General features: G+C 33.5%; 2 protein-coding genes and 1 long non-coding RNA gene across 9 annotated transcripts; 1 reads left to right on the forward strand and 2 right to left on the reverse strand.

Annotated features, from left to right (window-relative positions):
* Nucleotides 1-238: 238 nt before the first annotated feature.
* Nucleotides 239-20,759, reverse strand: LOC105784909 (probable acyl-activating enzyme 16, chloroplastic). Of its 7 annotated transcripts, none has more exons than XM_052627816.1 (9): nt 20,514-20,759; nt 6,267-6,425; nt 5,742-5,795; nt 5,576-5,656; nt 4,923-5,014; nt 4,051-4,156; nt 2,710-2,774; nt 2,486-2,585; nt 239-843 (listed from the first exon to the last, which is right to left on the reverse strand). In XM_052627816.1, the coding sequence occupies exons 2-9, from the start codon at nt 6,375-6,377 to the stop codon at nt 793-795; spliced, it is 660 nt and encodes a 219-aa protein (XP_052483776.1). In that variant the 5' UTR covers nt 6,378-6,425; nt 20,514-20,759; the 3' UTR covers nt 239-792. The 7 variants fall into 7 exon arrangements, 5 of the variants coding, with proteins under 5 accessions (XP_052483776.1, XP_052483777.1, XP_052483778.1 ...); XM_052627817.1 differs by lacking the exon at nt 20,514-20,759 and adding an exon at nt 7,326-7,742 and having other exon boundaries at nt 2,688-2,774; nt 6,267-6,780; XM_052627818.1 differs by lacking the exon at nt 20,514-20,759 and adding an exon at nt 7,326-7,741 and having other exon boundaries at nt 2,715-2,774; nt 6,267-6,780.
* A 330-nt stretch (nt 20,760-21,089) lies between these two features.
* LOC105796246 (uncharacterized) lies at nt 21,090-22,224 on the reverse strand. Its single transcript, XR_001134407.2, has 2 exons — nt 21,957-22,224; nt 21,090-21,778 (listed from the first exon to the last, which is right to left on the reverse strand). It is a non-coding gene; the product is annotated as an uncharacterized LOC105796246 (long non-coding RNA).
* A 729-nt stretch (nt 22,225-22,953) lies between these two features.
* Nucleotides 22,954-24,141, forward strand: LOC105796239 (uncharacterized). Its single transcript, XM_052628288.1, has one exon. It carries the CDS (start codon nt 22,954-22,956, stop codon nt 24,139-24,141), a length of 1,188 nt encoding a protein of 395 aa, XP_052484248.1.
* The last annotated feature ends 708 nt before the right edge of the window (nt 24,142-24,849 follow it).

The following is a 24,849-nucleotide window of genomic DNA, read 5'->3' on the forward strand; positions in this document are numbered from 1 at the left end:
AACTACGTCAGGCAACCCGGTCCAAACACTTTAAAAATCTGAACCGGATCAAAAAACCAACTGAACCGGGCACTAAAAATACTGAACCGGGACGGGATATGATGGGAATAATCTTGGAATAGCTTATCCCAGAATGGGATATACGTTGACATCCCCGGAGCAGAATAAGAATGAAAATAAATTCATTCCAAAGGAACATGTGCAAGAAAAAGAACAATCAATTTATGATGTGACCATCTTGTATTTCAGACTAAAAACTCAAATTAATTTCTCTTAATTTCAATATAAGTAAAGCGCTAATATACAATGAATAATTTCCTCATCATCAGCTAGGCAGGATTGTAGTATTTGATGAAAACAATTACCTCTAATCTGATCAATTAGCATTAAAGCAGAACGGGTCATTATCATAGTAGAAATGAATAAAATTCCCTACCCAGACCTTCCAGTTGATTTAAGGGATAAAACAATTACTCTTGTGGCCCGCTTAATCCTCCTGTTAATTCATGCCCAACATTCTATGCTCAGACAAAGCTCAAGTGAGATCTATGATCTCAGGAGAAAACTTGGAAATTCTTTTCTTGGTGCATGGCCTGACTCTATAGCTGGGAGATGGGGTTAATAAATCTATAACCTCAGGTTCACAAGTGACATCGAAACTAGGGACATGATCTTTCAAAACTGCAACTTCAGTGGTCAATGGTTTCTCTTTTCTCCACGACTGTTGATCTCCACTGGCTGCTACAAAAGCTGAAAATTGCTTCTGAATCCGACATTCCTTCTCAATAATGCTTACATTGGCTCCTTCAGCTGTCTCTTCATTAGAAAGGCTAGTAAAATCAACTAAGACAATAAATGAAGAAGAAATTAGTTATGACATCATTAGAGAATATATCCAACGCATCTTTTTTACAGTATCATAAAAACCATCAACCAATAAGCAAAATCAAAATTATGTAATCACTTAAAAGATTACAACTCAATTTCCCTTCATGTAAGGCTAGGTAACACAGATGAATATAATTCCATCTTTAACCAAAATCCGAGTATTTCGCCACATGGATATATCAATAATCACACAAAACTTCCCATTCAGCTGATATACAGAGATACCATGGGTTTACCTAAAACTTCCAATCAAAAGCCGTTTGCAAATCATACCCAACAGAACACGAACAATCCCAACTATTTTAAAGAAAATATACCCAATCCTTACTAATGAATGCAAGCACCTAGCAGTATGAAAAAGAAAACATATATGCATACACAATCTTGACAACCTCCACCGTATATGAACCCAAATCAAAAAAAACCTTCGCAATTAGCAAATCGGTTGAAATTCTCCAATTCTTCAATTACTATCAATATTAACAAGCATCAATATTAACAAGCATCCCAATTAGATTATTATTATTTTTTAAAACTACAGAATTTTTGAGAAAACTAAGAAACAGAATGTCCCAGTCTGGAATCCTATATGCCGGTTTTGATCGTTTAGTGGGTAATTCGCATTTCTATAAAGAATGGAAAACTATTGAAATAATTATATATATTATGTAAATTGCTCCAGAAGAATAATTAAAAGAAATGTTTTCTTTTCATATATTATTTGTTGATGTATCTGTCATTTTTTTAGACACCTTTTTTTTTTTTTTAGGTCCTCTTATTTAGAAAATAACAGAATGAAATAAACAGCATAAAACAACAAAGTAAGTCACAGGCCACCTCAATAATAACACATAGCAAAACAGCAATTTCTAAACATCAAAACACCGAACTCAAAAATTAAAAACATAAAAAAAACTGACCAGTTTTTACGGATAGTTAATTAATTTCAGGAAAATGTCGTCCTATTACGGGCAATAAGAAAGCTCGGAACAAATTATACCTCTATCTAACTATTATCCAGACAAAAAAAAAAGCAACTACTGAAGAACCTATTCAGGCACTATTTGACAGGAATAAAGTCGGAGCAGAATAAGAAAGAAAATTAACTACAGCAGGCCAGTTAAAAATCTGTACCGGATAAAAAATTCTTTACAACTAAACAGAAAAATCCAAAGCATGATGTCCAAATAACATAAAAGCAGGTTCAGATTACGAATAATGCAACGGTAACATTTATGGTAATTAAAACCTTCTTTAAATCACTACTACTGTTTTGGACAAATTAACAGAGAGAAGTAAAAAACCTTAAAAATTTAAATTATATTATTTTTTTTTAAACTTATTTAATTCTAAAACAGTTGCTTCAAAATTAAACAGTTATGTTCAAAAATATTTTACTAATCTTTTTAAAATTAAATACTATCAAAAGAAAACTGGACATAAAAACAGCTCAAACACATTCCAAAACAACCCAACCCAAAACACTAAAAAAATGAAAACAAAACCAAATCTGTGGCCCGAGCAAAAAGATGGATCACAAACCAGTATGCAAAAAGAGAACACAGATTTAGAGACTTTCACAATAGAAGCAACTTACTGTGCATTTGCAAATAGGGTCAGACAGCCTCCAAGCGGGATAAAAGCCCAAAAGGCCATAAACTAAGGAGGGCAAAGGCCCAAACGCCAAAACAGAAGCCCTAAAAGAGAAACCAAAACAGTATTTAGCGAAGAAAAAAATAAAAGGAAATATAAAGTAGACGGAAACAAACAAATTGAAGAAAAAAAAGAACATATAGTACAAGATAAAGAACCAAAAAGTACCACACCGAGATCCATAATTTCAACGGAACGTAACAGTGACTCTTTGAATAAGAAAACAGGAAACCCTGGCAAAAGTCCACAGAAAAGATTAGTAGAAAGAAGCATATATTTGAAACTAAAAACAGAGATTAAAAGGAAAGAAACTAAGTTAAATACATATCCATCCATGAAATGAATCTCCAATGAATTAGGGGATTTCAAAAATCACAAATAACAGAAACGACAAACAAAACTTAGGGTTTCTCTACCTAATGTACCGTATTTGTGTGTGTGAAGAAAGAAAGGACAAGAAAGGAGGCTGGGAGAAAGAAAACAGGACAGAAGGAAAATATTTGAAAAGAATGGAAAAAACAGTAGTTAAGAAAGGAGAAAGGAACGTTTAAGGTTTAGGTAGATAATAGATCAAACCTTTTCTATCCCAATAGCAGAGTGGATTTTTTTGTGATCAAATAAAAATCAAACTGCAAAACTGAGTTGAAACAACTGACTAACGAACATTAGAATTCATCCAGTTTGATAGTTTGGAGCGAAAAAGGCAGTCAGAGGACCATATGAGTGCACCAACACTCGGTACATGTGACACGCACGCATCTTATATGGGTATGTTTGACTCTTTTTTTTTGGTAAGTTTTTCTCTATATTAACCCAACTCTTCATTTTGCCTAAATAACTATCGTGTCTGAATTCATCTCCAACACATGCTCAGACATGGGCATCAAGATATAGTCCTCCAAAAGTCCACCGAATACATGCGATCCTAGAAAAAACTGAAAATACTCAGGTCAGATGCCTATGTCCAATACTTACACCGAAGTCCGAGTAACATAACCTTTCATGTATTTGGAGGGTCATATGCTATACCCACGTCCGGGAATGTGTTGAACATGGATACTTTAAGAAAAATGAAAATTAAAGCAACACAGGATGGAAGTTTTTAATTTGCTTTATTCAGTTTGGTCAAATCCACAGGCTGCTAGACTAGTCAGCATATTCTGCAGAAAGCATTATCAGCATAACCCTATTGTCAAACGAATTCCCTGATAAGCAGAACCATGTTTAACCTTGAATGTACATTTAACAGAATTTTAACAATTTATACAAAGGCACAATTCCTTAAACAATTTCACTAGAAATGAAGTATGTGGTCTTAGTTGAACTTTAGGCATTATATCCATAAAAGAAATATGCGTATCACGTTAAACTGGCATCTAAAATCCCCATTTATCTCAAGTTTGAGGGCATTAAAGAATGAATTTAAGCCATGGGAGAGTGCATAACAACATAAAGCATTAACAAGGAATCTGCAGAATTCAAATTTAGTTTCACAAAAATTGCCATCACCTCATAAATTCTCTTCAACTCCGTGTATGCCAAGCTGATCCTTATGAATGAAAATACTATTAATTTAATAGCATTGGGGCTTGAAGATATCCGCTTTTGAATTCCACTGCAAGGTAATCCAAAAATATTTTAAAAGCAGCATTTAGAATCAAATAGTTTCCCTTCACAATAAGTTTAACCAGAGATCTGTCATAGCAGTATAATTAGCATTTAATTTGGATAATTTAAACATGAAGATCAATCCAACATACAGAATGAGAAAGAGAACATTTATCACAAAAGAAAGTTATTTTGATTCATCGGAGTAAGAAAAATCTTCAATCAACTAATCATGCATGGCTCAACCATCTAGAATTAATCTAAAATTAGAATGTGTAACTCTCGTATCTAAAAAATGAACATCAATACTAGGGGTAAAAACCAGATACATGTGCCCATAAGTCACTTGGGTTCGGCTACAAGTAAAACTCAAATCAATTCAGTCATTGTCAAGTTGAACTCAAGCTTGACAGCCTTACTCGGATTTGGCAAAGAGAAGGTAAAAAAAAACTCAAATAAATTCAAGTGAAAAGCATGTATCAAAAACTAAAAAACAGAAAAGCATGTATCAAAAACTAAAAAACAGAGATGTTCCCATAAAAAAAACATAGTTAGGGGGATTGCATAAATCATAAAAAACAGAAACAGAGGAGAAACAGAAACAAAAAGAACAAACAGATCGAGATCAATAGATTTGAAACACGGAACGAAACAGTGATGTCTAAACCTGAAAACCAAAAACCATAAAATAGAAATGAAAAGGCAAAAGACAAAAACAAAAACAAAGACAAAGGCAAAGAAATGAAAACGCAAACCCAAGTAAAGATTCATACCTGAAATCAGTCTCCGATAAAGCAACCAAAAAGAAACAGACAGACCCATATTGATAGATTTCAAACACAGAGCGAAACAGTGAATTATAAACCTGAAAACCAAAATCCCCATTTATGTTTTATTTTTTTCTTTACATTTTATTAACTGCTTACGAAAACTCTCTTAAACTCACTTTCATACCAAAGCACATACATAGATCCTTTCCTTTGATCCAATTAAGGAACTTAGCAAGAAAAGATAGTACCAGCATAACATGTTTACTTTTCAATTGATCTCAAACACATTTTTCCCCAATATCATGTATTTAAAAAAGTAGATTTCTAGCTAGTTACTTGGAGTCAGGTGCGAGCCTTATATACGGATATGTATCCAATGTACGTGTGTTCAATTTTTTTAAGCTTTTCCATTCATTTGGAATGTTTTTGTAGGGACATATCCCTGTATGCAAGTCTGTCTAAGAGTCAGACGAGTGTAATACAAGAAAAAATAAGAGCAGGGGCAACAGAGATTACCGATATATAACTATTATTTCTCTTTTTAAGAATTTATTCACATTGCTTAGGAGAAATCACATGTTCTATCAGGGGTAGCATGGAAGAAAGAGAATAGTTTCAGTTGAATATTATAATAGAAAGACCTACAGCTGTCTTACATTATAATAAGGTTGTCGACCAGTAACGCAAGGTGATGTTTCTATTAAACCATATCCATTCTGCACTTCCAGACCAATTGTCTGCACATACGAGCCATCATAAAATAAGAGATAAATTGACTAGTAACCTTTTCATTTGAAAACTAAAAACATATTAGCATCCAACCTCATAAAACTTTTCAATATGCGCTGGCAAACTTCCACCTCGGCTTTTGGCAGTCTAGAGGACGATAGAAAATAATCAATAAAACCCAGAACAGAAATACTAGAAATGCTGAACAAAGAAAAATAAAAGGAACATTCCAACAAGGATCTTTGCACATAAAAGGAAAAATAATAATATGGGTTCCTCCTCTTTTTCTCCTTTGTAAGGTTTCTTATTTTTCAATTGCAATACACTACGTTATATGACACAGGTGTGAGTGTCAAATACGGGTATGTAAGCAACACTGATATGTTTAATTTTGCGTATGCTTTTCCATATATTTGAAGGCTCAACTAATATCCCCAAGCAATGTCCAGTGATATGTCAAACACAAGTGTCACACCCAAGTACTTCAAGAAAAGAAAAATGAAAGAGTTGGCGAAACATAGACAATACATGCAGGTTTTATTGATTGATAAATAGAGTTCACTCTGAAGCTGGAAGAAAAATTTTCAATAACAAGTTTATGTAGCTAATATATCAAACCTTTTGTATCCCAATGGCAGAGCCGATCTTTTTGTAGACGAACTTTGTTGGTAAGACATGCAATGGCCACAATATTGTAGCAATAGTTTTAGACCATAAGTAGTCGAACATGGATACAATATGTGAAGGTTCCTCCGAATTTCTTGTTAGGCATAGTCCCTATTGATCAAATAAAAATCAAAGGGCAAAACTGAGTTGAAACATCTGACTAACAAACATTAGAATTCATCCAGTTTGATGGTTTGCAGTGAAAAAACCAGTCAGAGGACCATATGAGTGCACCAACACTCAGTACATGTTACTTGGACTCAAGCGGGTGTGAGTAGAGGCACGCATCTTATATGGGTATGTTTGACTTTTTTTTTTTGGTAAGTTTTTCACTATATTTTAACCCAACTCTTCATTTTGCCTAAATAACTACTGTGTCCAAATTCATCTCCAACACATGCTCGGACATGGGCATCGAGATATGTTCCTCCAAGAGTCCTCCAAATACATGCAATCCTAGAAAAAACTGAAAATACTCAAGTCAGATGCCTATGTCCAACACTTACACCCACTCCGAGTAACATAACCTTTTCATGTATTTGGAGGGTCATATGCTATACCCACGGCCGGGAATGTGTTGAACACGGATACTTCAAGAAAAATGAAAATTAAAGAAACACATGATGATTGTTTTTAATTTACTTTATTCAGTTTGGTCGATTCCACAGACTGTTAGACTAGTCACCATATTATGCAGAAAGCGTTATCAGCATAACCCTATTGTCAAACGAATTCCCTGATAAGTAGAACCATGTTTAACCCGTACATTTAACAGAATTTTAACAATTTATACGCACAATTGCTTAAACAATTTCGCTAGAAATGAAGTTATGTGGTCTTAGTTGAACTTTAAGCATTATATCCATAAAAGAAATATGGGTATCAGGTTAAACTGGCATCTAATCCCCATTTATCTCAAGTTTTAGGGCATTAAAGAATGAATTTAAGCCATGGGAGAGTGCATATGAACATTAAAATTGAAAAGAAAAGATATTGGGATAAGAACATTACCGTGCAATACGATGAAGGGAATAGCGTGTCTATTTGGGATAAGAATCAATGTAATAGAGAATATGAATAATAAAGTAGTTGACTGCAAAAGAGAGGCCATTGCTGGTAAAATCTTGCAGAGCCAGAGTTTCTTTCTTTCCCAAAGCATCCAACAAGAACAACCACAAAGGCATCCATAGATTTGAAAAGACGAACCGAAACAATATTTCCTACGGCTGAAAACCCAAAATCTATGGATGAAGCAAGTGATTTCCATATCAAAAAAAAAAAAACGATTGAGAAGGAAGAGACGAAAACGGATGAGAGGGGAAAATTTTGAAGAGAAAGAGATGGTGAAGAAATGGGAAAGTGAAGGAGAGAGGATTTAAATTTCCAACGATGGGGAAGGAAGGGTATTTGAAAAGACTGATGAAAACGGTAATAAAGTGATTTAGGTTTCAAATTTCCATTTAATACACTCATTTTTAATATTCTCAGAATATATTTAATTTTAAAATAATACTATTTACTATATCAAATATATAAAGAGTTAAAAAGATAGTCAAAATCTAATAAATTAATGATGTTAAGTCTGGTCACTAACAAAGAGAAGCCTAAAATTTGAGACATTATTGGGCATTTCAAACTAATAAGAAGAGGAGTTTTGATTTGATTTATTTCTCCACTAATGCTTAATATGATTTAAATACTATTTTTATTTGTTCAATAAATATAATTTTTAATAATATTTAAAAATATTGAACGATAAAGACAAAAAGAATGTAGAAAAATTTACTTTTTAAAAAACTAAGATTATTTATTTAAAAATAATGTATTGTTTTAATTAAAAAGAAAAAATGTAAAAGTTAATAATAAAAGAAGAAAAATTTAAACAATGATAAAAAAAATGCATGTATAAGGAACAAAGAAACGAAAAGCGATTCTTAAGATTTTTAAAAGTGAATTACTTAATTGCAATGCTGATGTTGAGTTGGAAAGGCATAGTTTATAAAAGACAATTTTATCCATGGTATAAAATTAATTTCTTAATATTATAAAACTATATTATTTAATATATTATTCATATTAAATGTTGTATTATTGTAATTTACATACATTTAAATAAAATATTTGTTAATATAAAATATGCATTAATTAAAACAAATATATACATTAATTATACAAAATGTATAAAATATACATTAGTTATAACAAATATATATTATTATTTGGGGAGCAATGTTAATGTACAATTGGGTTTCATTTACTGTCATCTTTGTCATTTGTATCTCTTCAAACATATTGGCCTTCTTAGTAGTGAGCAACGAGCGAACTTATTGATCAAGTTAAGTCGATCTTGGATATCCTTAAACAGGGATAAGCTCGAACCGGGATATCCTAAGAACGGGATATCCCCAGCCGGGATAAGCATGACAAGTACCCCGGTCCAAACGTTAAAATAAACCCGAACCGGTCACTAAAACAGCCGAACCGAATAAAGTAAAACCTGGAACAGGACTATTCCTGAACCGGCCTGTTCCGAACTGAACTATAGCTCAACCGGCCTATACCCGAATAGGCGTTTTCCCTAACCGGTTTATAAGAATAGGAGCCTAAAATAAGCTGAACCAGAGCATAAAATCTCTCAACCGGAAGGGAAAAATCCCAAACCAGATGAAAAAAGGTCTCAAACCCTTCACAAAAAACCCACACAACAGAATCCAATCCAGCCCAGCAGAACTGAAACTAAAACAACCAGACGAGACTGTCCCCACACAACACTAAAAAAGAAACCCTTCACCGAGGCCTAAAAAACAAACCCACTATAATTCAGTAATTGACTGACTTCTTTTACTGCTGGTTACATTCGGTGCATGGGTTTAAAGTTTCCATCACTGTCATCTTTTACTCTAATGTAGCCTGCCAAATATAAAAAAAAATTAAAGAAATTCAAATATATATGTAATTCATAAAAATTTTAAAAAAAAGTAAAAAAATACATGTGAATGCCGAAAGAATCGCGAGCACCAACACCAAAACCATAGCCACCAAAAGTACCCTCAATCGGGGATTTCAAAAAACACACAAAATAGAAACGAAAGAGAAAACTTAGAATTTATCTACCTCACGAAAGTAGAAGACAAACAAACAGAACCCCAACAGTATTTTGCGAAGGAAAAATAACAAATATAAAGCAAGATAGATATAATATGAGCAAAGCGGAACAGACAATTCAAAAACAAAACATATAGTACCAAGATAAATAAACTACAAAAAACCGCACAGATCCATAATTTCAACGGAACGAAACAGTTATTCTTTGAATCTGAAAACCGAAAACGCTGACAAATATCCAATGAGAATGTTAGTAAAAAGAAGCATATATCAGAAACTAAAAAGAGATGAAATAAAAAGACAGTCTAAGTACATATTCATACCTGAAATTATAAATATACATTTTATTGTTTACTAATATTATTTCCATTATTTAGTTATTAAATCTACAAAAAAGAAAAAGAGAATGTTTACAGAATTATAAATTATAAATATACATTCGTCTGCGGTTGAAAGGGAGAAATCTTTATTTTAGAAACACTGATTGGCCAAAGAATTTTTTTGGTGCGGGAAGTAATATTGTTCAAAATAGAGAGAAAAAAGGGTGGAGAGAAAGTTTATCAGAGAAGAAAATAGTTTGATCTTCAAAAAGATTCTCAGTAACTCACCGCCACCAAACCAATACTCTCACTTAACACCGTCGCTGACTACCATTTTCACTCTGGTGCTCAAATACCCACATCACCCTCAACTCCCCATTACCCATCAAACACTCAATGTCTTGCTCATGCTTTTTGTAGCTTTTTTGTAACGCTATTCTTGTAAGTACAAATTAGAATTAAGATGGAACTCCCTCCATAACATAAACTGACTACTTTATTGCAAATTATAAAAGAGCAAAATTATACAAACATATATATGGGCAAAAGAATTTTAAATGAGTTGGATACTTTAGTTCAACATCAAAAAGTTCACAAAATAAAACAAGACTAGGACAAAATTTATGGGCAAAAGTGGAGATTCTAAACAGACCTGTTAATATTGTACACGACACAAGAAAAATAGCTAAAATACAATATTACACAAGCACAAAAGCATATCAAAATCAATATAACACCAATTATTTTAAAATGTCAAAACTTATAATAAATACATGACACCTTAAACATGATTATGACATTTAAAACAAATGAACAAGCCTTGGATACACAAATTGCAAATTCTAACACTAAATTATTTCATCGGACATCTTTGAGCCTTATGTTGTTTTCATTACACACACCTTACAAGTGTTTTAGTGATTGCAATAAGTTGATGGATTGAAATAACTTGCTGATGAGCTTTTAAATTCTAGATCGATGACATACTTTCTGTTCATTGGGAAGGTCATCTATTTTGACTTAAGGAAGGAGGGGTACATGCAATTTAACTCTAAAGACAATTTCTTCCAACAAGGATGAATAATGGATATTGCTTTAAGGTTTTATTAGGGTTTTCCATTGTACGGATATATTTAGAAGCTCAATTTATCTCATGGATTTATGGCCTATACCTATCAATACTAGCATATCAAGTTTTAAGGTTTTCCTCAGCATTGATGTTCTTTTAGTTCCCCACCTTCTTATAACCACTAATACTCTCTTAGTCTCTACCACCAGAATTTCTTGATACAATTTCCATTTAATTTCACTCCCATTGTCCTTCTCTTTCTTTTCCTTATACAGCATCAAGAGTGAGCAAAACACAAAAGGCAAATCAAATTAACAAAACTTGAGCAGCATTCTTTTAACAATACTCCATACTTTTTTTCCAAATTAATACCCAGCCACAATTGTAGTTTCCTCTATGATAGAGGGCAGAAATGTTTACTGCTTAGTTAGTCGTGAGGACAAAATAACTTGTACCTTAGACAAACCAGTTAGGCCATCCTTTGATTTTGGAATAATTAAATGTGCGTAGGAGCCTGGGGAGCTATGTCCTAAAAGCTAAAACCTAAAAACAAGAAAAAGGCAAACAAACATAATGTTAGCGCAAATTAATGTCAAATTAAAGCAAGAAAAATAAACAAAATTTAAACAAAGAAGAAAGAGAGGTAATGCTTTCTTCAATATCAGAGGACGATCATAAATTAAATAGCTGAGGATTTTGATTCATCACAGCCAGAAAAACTTGAGTTACTAAACAAAACTTAAGGAACGAAGAAACTGAAAAACAAAAGTAAAAGAACCAAGATGTTATCGAGGAATCTCGGGAAACAAACAAATCGGGAAAATCGAGAATGATAGGAGGAAGATAGAAAGAGGAACCTTGATGATTCTTCAAGGGATATTACTGTTGTCAATTGGCAAGCTTCGAATGATGAATCAAAAAGGGAAATCAACAAAATTATAATCAGGGTTTTGAGAATTGGGAGATAGAGAGAGAAAATCCGAGAATCTTTCTCTTAACTTGCTTTAGATATATATTAGTTTTTGGTCAAATTCTACATGAGGTCCTTATGCTATAAGTTTCTTTTTAGTAATTATGACAGCCCTCTAACTTGACAAAAACATTTAAATTTACATATATTATTAAATCATTTTTAAATAAATAAAAAATTAACCTCTTTTTTTTTGTTTTTTTTACCTTGTTAGTGCATTTACATAAATTTTAAAATTAAAAAAACTATAAAATTATTTTTAAAATTAAAATTATTAAAATTATAAAATGTTGATATATTATTAACGTGGCAATCTATGTGTATAACACATTATCAAAGTTAACAAATCTTAATTTTTCATTGATTTTGAGGTGATTTGACAAAAATGTGAGTTGAAAAGCTAAAATATGTAAATAAATAAATAAATGGATGGCTAAAATAACTTTTTGTAAACTTAAATGGCAAAAAAGTTATTATGCCTTCTTATTATGAATTTTCTGATAACACAATGATAAAGTTATTAATAATAAATTTAACTTTTAATGTTTACATTTTCTATTGTTGCTCATTCTTAATGTTTATACTACTTTGAGAGCTTGATTTTTTAAGACACAACATAATTTGTTTGGCTTGGGAAACATATTAATGAAATGATCGCATTTTATACTGTAGAAATCATCTCACATTCCACTAGAATAAACAATAATAAAAGATTTTTGAAAGCCTTAAATTTAATTAAACTAAAATTTCATGTATACTTTTACCTATTTATCCCAATTATTTGATACGTGAAAAATCGCAAATGAGACTATCGTCTATGACAGGAAGAAGCTTTCCATGGTCTCTCTTTTCACCGTAGGTTCTACTCCAAACTAGTGTCATGTTATTTGGAAAAATAACTATAATGACAAAAATATAAATGAAAAGCCGAAACCTAAGCGTGAGTCAGGCCCAAAAACACCAAACCCCAAAATTACTCTGCTAAGCAAAAACAAGAGAAGAAGAATATATTACAAAAATTATTCTGCTAGGCAAAAACAAGAAAAAAATTTCTATACTTACAGGATTGACGGCGATTTTCCACACTTTGGAGCCGAAGCGACGACGCATTTGACGATCACCAAACCCGAAACTTGCTCTGATTGAACCGTTCGTTCTTGGTTTGCATTGCAATATGCATCTACAGGAGGAGAAAAATTAGGTATCTATCTCACGAAAGAACACAAGAAACAAACAAAAAGAAAAAACAGAATGAGATCCTTAGATTTGAAACACGGAAAGAAACAGAATGGAACTAGTGTCATGTTATTTGGAAAAGGAACTATAATGACAAAAATATAAATGATAAGACGAAATCTAAGCGTGACTCAGGCCCAGAAAAACCTTACCCCAAAATTATTCTGCTAAGCAAAAACAAGAAAAGGTTTTCTACACTTACACGATTGATAGTGATTTTCTACACTTTGGGAGACGATGCGACGGCGCGTTTAACGCTCACCAAACCCGAAACTCGCTCTTATTGAACAGTTCGTTCTTGGTTTGCATCGAAGTATGCATATACAGGAAGAGATCAATAAAACAACCAAAAAGAAACAGACAGACCGACATCGATTGATTTCAAACACAGAGCGAAAACAGGGGATTTCAATATCACCCGAAAAAAAAAAAAGAAACGGCAGACAAAATCTTTGGGTTTCTCGCTCTCACGAAAAAGAATGAGAGGAAATATTGAAATGGGACCGAGAGAGAGATAATGGGAAGGATGCGGGATATGAAAAGTCTGAAGAAAACGGGTAGCTTTCTCCTACCCGTCACTGCCCAAAAAGAATAGATTTCTAATTCCCCATGTGGCAACGGTAACATTTAAGGTAATTAATACCTTATTTAAATTACTAATTTTTTGGGGGAAAATTAAAGACAAAGAACGTAAAGAGACATAGGGAAAAGGAGGGGGGAATAGGAGATAATAAATGAGAAATAAATATATACCATCTAAATGTATTCTGCTAAACGAAAAGTTTTTACCATTAGGTTTAATTTATTATCCCTTTTCTTTTTAAAACAGCTTTTTTCATTTTTTATTTACTTTATCCTCACCACATTCGCTATACTAACACTAATACAATATGTTGTTATAGACTCACATATTGACTAATAAGTAATTTGTTACTATAAACCTACTTACACTTACTGAATTAGACTGACAATAAAAATAAAAGTAAATATTTGTATATGACAAATTATTTCTAGTGTATTCATATTTAATTACACTTTCACTGCAATTTAATTTCGTCATCGTTGGAAAAAAAATAAGAGAATAAATGGGAAATGAAACATTAGAAATAAACTGTTTACTGGTCATTTATTGTTTAGTAGTCAATTTTATTAGAAAATCGTTAAGTTATTTAATGTATATTTAATGTACAGCAAAAGATTTTGCTTTCTATAAGTTCTCTCCTTCACAGCAACCAAACAAAATATTAAAACTTTTTTCTCAGAAAGAAACACTGAAAATGCTGAATCTATGGACTTTTATCTCCTCTGCTTTCTCCATCTCTCATCCTTCATTGTAAGCTAATCTATTGTCTTCTTCTTCTTCTTATTCTTTATAAAAATATTATGATACATATTAAATTGGATCAAACCTAATTTATCATTTAGAATGGTTAAAATATATAATTAATTATTAAAATATATCTAATAATAAATTTAATCTTTAATATTTACATTTTCTTAAATTGGTTCTAATTTATTTTCTAAGGAGAGAAAAAACAGGAAAGAAAGTTTGAAAACGGGAAATGAGAAGACAATAAAAGCGAAAGAAACCTGAAAATGTTTTCATTTGTAATCTTTTTGAAAAAACCAATAAAAGAAAGTGTCATTTTCTCTCTTCATTCATTATTTTTTCATGTGTGTCACTTTTTTAGATACATATCTTTTTTATTTTGATTCTTTTCTTTTCTTTTTTGTTTCAGTTTTTCCAGGCCTTTGTTTTCCTTTGGGACTGTATCGTTTTTGGGTCTTTATTTTAGTCCGGTTGGTTTCATGTGTTTTTGAATTTTAATAATAGCCTAGTACTTTTATTAAAAAAAAAAAAACTAAACCAGCCCGGGATATCCTTGGAATGGGATATCCCCGAACCGGATACCATGGAATGGGATATCCCAGATCAGCATAACCCAAGAATAGTATATCCCTCCTTGTAATAAGATCGACAGGTTGTCCGGTCCATACATACAAAAAATCTGAACCGGACACTAAAACAACTGAACCGGACACTAAAACAACTGAACCGGGACGGAATGTGAAGGGGATATCCACCGAATAGCTTATACTGCATCGGAATACGACGGGGATATTCGGGGAACGGAATAAGAACGAAAATCAAATGCAACAGCACACTTAAAAAAATCTGTACTGAATTCAAGCTAAGCCCAACAACCCCAGCCCCAACAATCTTCTGCTGAAAAACAGAAAATTCAAAAACAAAAAACATGATAAACAAACAAAAAATACCGCACAGATCCATAATTTCAACTGAACGAAACAGTGATTCTTTGAATCTGAAAACCAAAAACCCTGACAAATACCCAAAAAGAATATTAGTAAAAAGAAGCATATATCTAAAACTAAAAACAGAGATACAAAGTTTAAGTATATATTCATACCTGATATCAATCTCCGATGAAGTAGGACCAACCATTTTTCACTCTCCTCAAAACCCTCCTACTTTCCCTTTTGCTTTGCTTCGAGCGATAAATAAATATATCTTCAACAAAAAAACAGAGATGAGCAGGCAAAGAAAAAGGATTCATAAAGAAGAAAACAAAAAATCATAAAACCCACTGAAATATAAGTAATAAAGAATAGATCTGAAACTAAAACAAAATGAAAAGACAGACAAAGTAGAAGTGATGATTCATACCTGAAATCAGTCACCGATGAAGTAGGCCCACGAGCAGTTGCTACATAAGTTTGGCTAAAAAAATAAAAAGGATTATTGTAAAATCTTTACCAGAAGTGATAGCTTTAAAGCTTTCGGCCAATGGAAGCAAAATTCAAAGCTAAATAAATTTGTTTTCAGTGCAACAGTGAGTACCGGTATTTCTTTGTTACGAAAGAAATAAAATAATAAGGATTTTTCATTAAGGCAGCAATAAACAGCAAACATCACATACATCAACTTCAAAACATCATACCAAACAACCCCCTAGCTGCTAATCCACACACCCTCGACAGCTTCAATACAGTTACATTCAATATCTTTACCTGATTCAAACCACCTAATCAAGCTTTATTACATACAATATCTCTACCTGATTCAGCTCACCTAATCAAGCTTTATACATTAGGTCTAATTTTAGTTGTGCATCTGCGGACATATTCCTGATTTTGCTAATGCCAACAACATTTTCATTTGTTCAATTTGGAATTGATGTTCCAAAGTTTCAGCTAGCATTCCTGAAAGCTACTTAAACTCTAATCTATCAATGAGTGGCCTTCACCAGTTTTCATCATCAAAATTATCTAAAATTTTAAACGTGGTCCACTTAACTTCTCTTGGAAGTGCTAACCTCTTTCTATTAACAATTATGAAGCCAATTGCATTCTTTCTAACTCTTACTTGAACATGAAAAATCCTGCTATCTTCTTTTTTTGTTAAGACAACTTTCACTAATAACTGACAACACTCACAAAAGCAAACAAAGGACAAAGACATTTCAGAACCAATATGTAGAATTAAAACATCAGTAGCACAAGTCAACCAAAACTCGAACACCAAGTAAGAACAGACAGCGCCAGGACACGGAAATAACAATGATCGCACAGAGAACTCAATAAAACAGAACAAATATCACCATCAAGCCAAGAAAATACTTCCCTTCAAATGCCAACCTTACCTAATACATTTGCTATCTCATTTCCCTGAAAAATTTGACCAGCTGACTGATCCAATTAATGAACCCAATAATTTCAAGGCATATGGCCACTTCCACGTTCATTCCTTAGAATCCATCCTCTTAAATACAATCAGCATCCCTCAAAATTCCAACAAATTCTCATCTATTACCCTTAGCAAGACCGCTAGTGAAAATAAATTAAACAAAAATAAAAAACACAGCCCTTTATATAGACAGCTCTTAAGACAAACAAAAGAACCTCTACTCTCTCATTCTAACTTAGAATGTGCCACCCCACAAGTCTCCATGCATTACTTTAGGCCAATAGCGGGCTACTTGTCAAAATGCACAAGGACGACGTATCTTCTCCAACTTATAAGGGCAGGAGGTGTTTGCATTTCTATCCATTTTAAGATAAAAGTGGAAAAGGTCAAAAGTAGTGCCTTTTGAATTGTTAAAAGCCAGACCAAGTTCCAGGTCACGACCAGAATTTGGTCAAGGGAAATTTGTTTTAAGAAACAAATAGAAAAAATATATATAAAATAAGCATCACCTGTTGCAAGAATCAAGCCATAGTTCAAGAAGGAAAAAAAAGGCCTGATTTCTAAAAGATCTTTCCAGCGTACAAATAAGCAGTGACAGAATCCGCAGAATTTAAAATCAGAAGTAAAAAGAAAAAAGATCAGCACCTTATCATCTTCATACACCACGGTAGCTGGGATTTCCTTGTTGATGATTTTGTCAAATCTGAAAAAGAAAAAACAAGTAAATGAGAAGGAATGATCCCGGTAATTCACATCGAAGTGAAAAGGGAAGGAACATTTACTGTCGAGAATTATTCTAAAAAAAAGATTTCTTTTTTTTTTTCTAAAAGAAGAAATTGGCACCAATGGACACCATTGGACACCATTTAGATCTAATAACACAAGCAATACAATCAAACATTACAAGCTTCTCAACCAACTATCATCCTTACAACAATTCATATCATTCTATTTAATTTATGGTCATATCATTTCTTAGCAACTCAAACCACGTCCACAACATCGCAAATATGCTAATTGCATATTTAGCCAACCTACATTTATAACATTCAAGCAACTTAAATTGCATCACTACAATGACTTATTTTACATCAACAATTCAACTTATGTTTGTGATCATTTGGACAGTGTAAACAAATATTCGGACAGCTTACAATGACAACATAACTTGTTTTAAAATAACATCAAGTGCAATTTTGTTTTCTAACTTATTTTCACCTGCAACTAATTTTAAACTCATTTGTACACCACAATTTGCAGCACTTAAACACTTCAATTTACATCATTTGAGCACCTTAATTTACAGCAATTAAACACTTCAATTTACAGCATTTAAACACCTCAACTTACAACACTTTAACATCCCAATTAACAACATTTATACACCTCAATTACAGCGATAAACATCTCAATTTCCAACAACTAAACAATTCAATTTGCAGTACTTAAAACACTTCAATTTACAACATTTAAACACTTCAATTTGCAGCACGTTAACACTCCAATTCACAGCATTTAAATTCTTCAATTTGCAACACTTGAATAGGGCTTTAAAAGTACAAAAAGAGCAGCAACAGCATCTACTTTGCTTGAGCAACAGGAAATTTTTGCACTAATTGGACAACAACTAAATCTGAAATAAACGAGTTTAACCAGTACAAAACAGTAGCAACCCTGAAATTTGTAAAGAACAATTTTTTTCCCTATTTAACTATCACCGAATCATCCCTGTAAAATTGATAAGAATTTCAAGCATCGAAATAATAAAGGAGTTTAAAGAAAACTCACCATTAGCAACACTCAATTTGTATTTCTAAAAAAACATGTCATTCAGCAAATAAAACTCAATTTATTCATTAACAGCACATCATCAATATCAATCCCAGAGTTATACATTTTAACCACCACACCCAAGCACTGTAAATTACAGCTATAACTCCACTCAATTTATTGTTTTAAGATACCACAATTTCATTATTAAGGCCATTTAAATTACAACAATTAATCCACTTCAGAAAATGTTTTAAGACAACATGAATACTTACAGCATGAATACTTACATTTTAATCACGATACAGCAGTAGGACATCTTAATTATAACTATGACATCTTCTAATTGCAGCTTAAGACCTTAATATTTAATCAATTCCAGCCGCAGGTTATCTTAATTTCATTACAAAAGGTCATATTCGGACAGCATGCATGGAGTTTGCATGCCACATAGTTCACTCAACAACTAACAATCATCAAGACTTTTCCCTCAATTTTCATCACACTTACCAGCATCAGAGTACAACCAATGATTCAAGAAATAACTTAAACTCACACCATAACCAAACAGCAGGATTTTTCTTTATTTACAACTATTTCTTCAAATTTCCAACATGATTTATTTGCTCCTAACCGAAAATCAACAGCAGCTAATTGACAGTTTAATCATAAAATTCAGACGACTTAATTGAAGGCACCAACTAGTTAATTCGACTTGACAATTACCTAAACGAGTAAGTGTGTGTGTAAATTTCAAGGGAAACTTACCGAATTCTTCCCCAAATTGATGTTAAGAGCACAAACTTTCTCCTCGCCTTTACCAATTTGACCGTCTCCCACCTCTCAAGCTTCTTAATATGAAGAAACAACTATTTAATATGCCAAATCCATGGCCTCTCCCTCCATGCAACTGACCTCCCTTTTATTTCATCCATTCGGACCAGCAAAAGAAAAGAAAAGTACAGACAAAGAAAAATATATTATAGAAGAAAACATGAAGTTTTCCCCTTCCTTTCACCACCGATTTCCCTTCTCACGGTCAAGGAAAAGAAATTTTAAAGAATTTCCTTCTCCCCTTTTCTCCCTTGAGTTTCGGCGTTTTTGGAGAAGATGGAGAGAAAAAAGAAAAAAAATATATTAAAGACATATTTAAGTCATAAACGGCCACTATAGACGTAACTATTTATATAATGGTTTATTTATTAGATAAATCCCTTAGTTATATTTTAGCTTTTAATTTAATAACAATCACACTTTTACTACCTAGGCGATTTAGTCCCTGTACTTAAATTGTGCATTAAATAAACGAAATTATCTAACCGAAATTCAATTCACCTACAACGTAACTCCGTAAATATTTAATAATAATATTTACGACATCAATTTACAAAAACCAAGTATCAAAACTGAATTTTCCGTAAATATAAATTGAAACTAAACTACAAAGTAATCATCATACTATTCATATCGAGCTTATTCCAGTCCTCTCTGTTGAAGGAGTGAAAAATCATAAAACATTCCTTCTTTCGCGAACCAACACAGAAGAATCAAAGAAAAAAAAAACAACCATCCTTGGATCTTTCTATTATCAATTAGACAAACAGAAACCATATAATGGAATAAAATATGCATCATAAATGAGTCCTACGCAAGGTTCCACAAAACCGAGATAATTTTGAGACTATGACGCATGACAGCAACAGAATGTCGATCGAAGAATACATCTACCTGAACAGACTTCTGAAATCTACCTAGAATTCAAGCTCAACCTAAGCAGTTTCTAAAATCATATTTCATAACTATCTTTGAAACCAAAATTTCATAACAATGCACTCACTAATGAAACTAATAAAGATCTGTAAGCCGACACAATTAGAGACAATGAAGTATCACGGCAACAAAATGTAGATCTATGAAGACATCAACTCAAGATAACCCAGAATTCAAGTTCAACCTAAGCAGTTACTATATCATATTTCATCACAATGCACTTTTGCAAACGATAAACATTAAGGCTTACCTAGCTGAGGCAGCCCTCTGTTCATGGAAATCAAAGGTATACACATGTCCCGTTGGAGCCACTACTGGTCTCGGATTCAAGAACCAAACAACCAAGAACTACTTCCAAGTACATAATCACAAAGCTAATATCCGCAATTTAAAGAATCTGAGTCCTATGACTTAGAACCAAAGTCCATAACTCCGGTGTCAGAGCCAATAGGTAAACGAATCCACCTTTGTTGCTGAAAATTATGGAACCAAATGGCTTCCCTATCCAATTTGAATGTTTAAATACACCGACACGATTTTGAAGAACCAATTCTCGCACACTTTAACAGCTTTCATAGTATCATGCCTCTCATTTACAATAATCAAATCTCCATCTCTAATGCAGCGATTGATAGATATCTTCATTGAGGAATCCATAAGCAATATCCTTAAAAAACGAAAAACACATTCAATTGAATACACAGATGATGTTGGACTAATATGCAATTTTTGTACCAAAATTTACTCCACAAAACGAAAATATTTACCACATATCCAAAGTTCCATTAAGAATAAACTATCACCTAGAATACCAGGAAGACCAAAATTCATTAATATATATATGCATATAAATAGGAAAAGGGCATCAACATTGTCAATGGAGATACCCATTATATTTGTAGTTTCTAAAGGTCACTTTCTCAATACAGGAAGATTCTCAGGACATGTATCATTCTTGTGATTTCATGCCAGGCCAGCTCCACCAAATCTCTAAACTTGTATCTACAATAGGTATGCTGGAGAAGTACTCACATGCATCTCCGATTATGCACTTATCAGCCATCAAGTTGAATTTTTATCAGTACTGCCTTCTTGCTGTGCTTTAGAAGAATCTTCCTTTTCCTCCATGACCTGCTGGATACCTTCTTGAATACCTCAAACGCAATTATGAAACAAAAACACAACACGATCATGATACCTTTAAAACACAATTATAACAAAAACAAATCACGACCATAAACATCATGGAAAGTTGGAGAGAAATGGATGCCAAGGATGTAATATCAAACTAAATGAATTTTATAAGATCCAATACAAATTTGTCATCACAGGTTTAAAAGAGAGAAAAAAAAAAAAAAACTGATCATTTCATCATCCAATTTTAAACATTTGTGAAAGGTATAGGTTTTCTATCTGGCCATGATTCTATTTTCTCAAAGCACTTGACAGGTACCACCCCATCAAAACCCTCAGTCAATATCACTTTGTTGTCTGAAATGTAAAGCTTCATGCCTTCTGCAGTCATCAAGAAAACAAGCGAAGACAACTTAAGAACCGTAGTTTGGCAAGAACAGATCAATATATGTTCGGTCACGACTCTTAAAGAAAAGTGAGAAAGACATAACTTGCAGTTATTGCTTCGGTTCATAGAATCATCACCGGACTGAAACTTGAAAGAAGCAAGCATGCTTACCTTCCAAAGCTTTTCTAACATCAAGATAGATCAAAACGGTAACATCTCGTCCCATACCTGAAGAGGTTAAAAGATACAAATCATCATAAGCCCTTTACAGCATTTAGATTCACTAAAACTCAATTTATGCCGATTAGTGCTTGTCATTTTCCATTATCGCTTAAAATTCACGTTATATATCGGTATCTTAGTAATCCCCTTTCATAATCTTTACCATGAATCCTATGGTGAAATGCAGATAACAAGCATAATAACACCGCTAAGCAGTTTGACACGTATACAGAGCTCAAAAGGATACATGCGAAATAAAATAAAATAAAAATTATTAGTTGAAATTATGAGGACAATTTCCATTGTAATCACTGTTGTAAAATGTAAGCTGTTCAAAAGTTTGAGTTTTTACATTATATAAGCATTTTATTTTGGTAGATGAGTTGAGAGCCTGGTTTTAATAGATTATTACTAGTATTTGTTCCTTGTTTAGAAGTAAATTGCTGCTTGCAAATATGAAGATTGGGTGTTTAGCAATTAGCTTTTATCTTTAGGAAGGATGGCATAGGTTCGTTTATTCAGTTAAGATATTAATATGAAGTATATCTAGGATACTCCTGTGTCTCCTAGCAATACAGTTATACTATTATGCATGTTTCCAATGAATTAGGTATTGCTTATTTCATGCTTTGGTTGTTTGTACATATGGTCAGATGTGAACCATTTGAATCATATCTTCTCAATTTTCACTTTTCATGAAATTTCATTTTAAGCAGTTGACGGTATTCGTATACTTCTTTTAATGTCAAATTTTCATTTTGTTATGGTTATTCTTCACAGTGCTCATGTGGAGCTCTCTGAATGGTTTGTTCGTTGGCTTCAAAATTGTTGGCCCTCTTAACTTCTTTACCTGACTGAAAAAAGTTAGCTCTCTTGCCTTCTTGGGTAAGACAATGGTAAGTTGGTCATTGCATGGAATGAAATCATAATTTGTATTGGTTGCCCCATGGAAGACCACACTTTTGTTGTTGGTCAGGAGTTCCCTGATGTCAAGGCCTTCCGTAACGCTATTAAGGAAGCTGCCATTGCACAGCACTTTGAGCTGCGTATTGTAAAGAGTGACCTTATCCGTTACTTTGATAAGTGCGCCACAGAAGGATGTCCATGGCGTATTCGTGCAGTTAAGCTTCCCAATGCTCCAACTTTCACAATTAGAAGTCTTGAAGGAACACATACTTGTGGGAAAAATGCACAAAATGGGCACCATCAAGCTTCTGTGGATTGGATTGTGAGTTTTATAGAGGAACGACTACGGGATAACATCAATTACAAACCAAAGGATATATTGCATGACATTCATAAACAATATGGGATCATCATACCATACAAGCAAGCTTGGCGTGCAAAGGAACGGGGACTTGCTGCTATTTATGGCTCTTCAGAAGAAGGATACTGCATGCTTCCCACATTTTGTGAGCAAATAAAGAAAACAAACCCTGGAAGTATTGCAGAGGTATTCACCACTGGTGCAGATAACCGTTTCCAGCGGCTGTTTATTTCCTTTCATGCATCCATATGTGGATTCTTGAGTGGATGCTTGCCTATTGTTGGGCTTGGTGGAATCCAGCTTAAAAGCAAATACCTTGGTACTTTGCTTTCAGCAACTGCTTTTGATGCTGATGGTGGTTTATTTCCTCTTGCATTTGGCATTGTTGATACAGAAAACGATGATAGCTGGATCTGGTTCTTATCAGAGTTGCATAAGGCTTTGGAGATGAATTCTGAGAAAATGCCACAGCTCACATTTCTATCAGATGGTCAAAAAGGCACTTTAGATGCAGTAAGGAGAAAGTTCCCAAATTCTTGTCATGCCTTTTGCATGCGCTATCTTAGTGAAAGCATTAGCAAAGAGTTCAAGAACTCAAGGCTTGTCCATCTTCTCTGGAAAGCTGCATATGCTACAACTACGACTGCTTTTAAAGAGAAAATGGCTGAAATAGAGGAGGCTTCTCCTGAAGCTGCAAAGTGGATACAACAATTTCCTCCCTCCCGCTGGGCATTGTTGTATTTCGAAGGGACACGTTATGGGCACCTCTCATCAAACATTGAGGATCGGTGGATTCTTGATGCTCGAGAGTTACCCATAATACAGGTGGTTGAGCAAATTCACAACAAATTGATGTCTGGAGTTTGAGGACCGTCGAACTAGAAGTCATTCTTGGTTTTCTGTACTAGCCCCTAGTGCTGAGACACGCATGCGAGAAGTTATCAGCCGTGCATCAACATATCAAGTTCTGCGGTCAGATGAAGTAGAATTTGAGGTTATATCGGCTGAACGATCAGACATTGTGAATATTGGGAAACACTCTTGTTCATGTCGTGATTGGCAACTTTATGGAATACCTTGTGCACATGCTGCGGCAGCAATCATGTCATGCCGAAAAGATGTATATGCTTTCGCAGAGAAATGCTTTACAGTTGCCAGTTATTGTGAGGCATATTCAGAAGAGATATACCCCATTCCTCAGAAGATTGACTGGAACAAGTTCGGTGAGGCGCCTAGTACTTTGAATGAGGATGCTCAAGTTGTGCGACCGCCCAAGTTTCGCCGGCAACCAGGACGCCCTGAAAAGAAACGGATATGCGTAGAGGAGCTTAATCGTGAGAAACACACGGTGCATTGTAGCAGATGTAACCAGACTGGTCACTATAAAACAACTTGCAAAGCAGATATTATGAAGGGTATTGAGCAGTTCGAGCCTTGTACGATCTAATTTTATGCTTAAGTAGATTGTAGATTATGAACATGGTACTAGGGTGGCCATATTTAATCCTACACCCAATGTGAAATAGGAAATCTCCATTTTATCTCCCTCAGAATGTATGTATGTATGTATAACTG

Source organism: Gossypium raimondii, chromosome 3 (genome assembly GCF_025698545.1).
Source record: "Gossypium raimondii isolate GPD5lz chromosome 3, ASM2569854v1, whole genome shotgun sequence".
NCBI lineage: Eukaryota > Viridiplantae > Streptophyta > Magnoliopsida > Malvales > Malvaceae > Gossypium > Gossypium raimondii.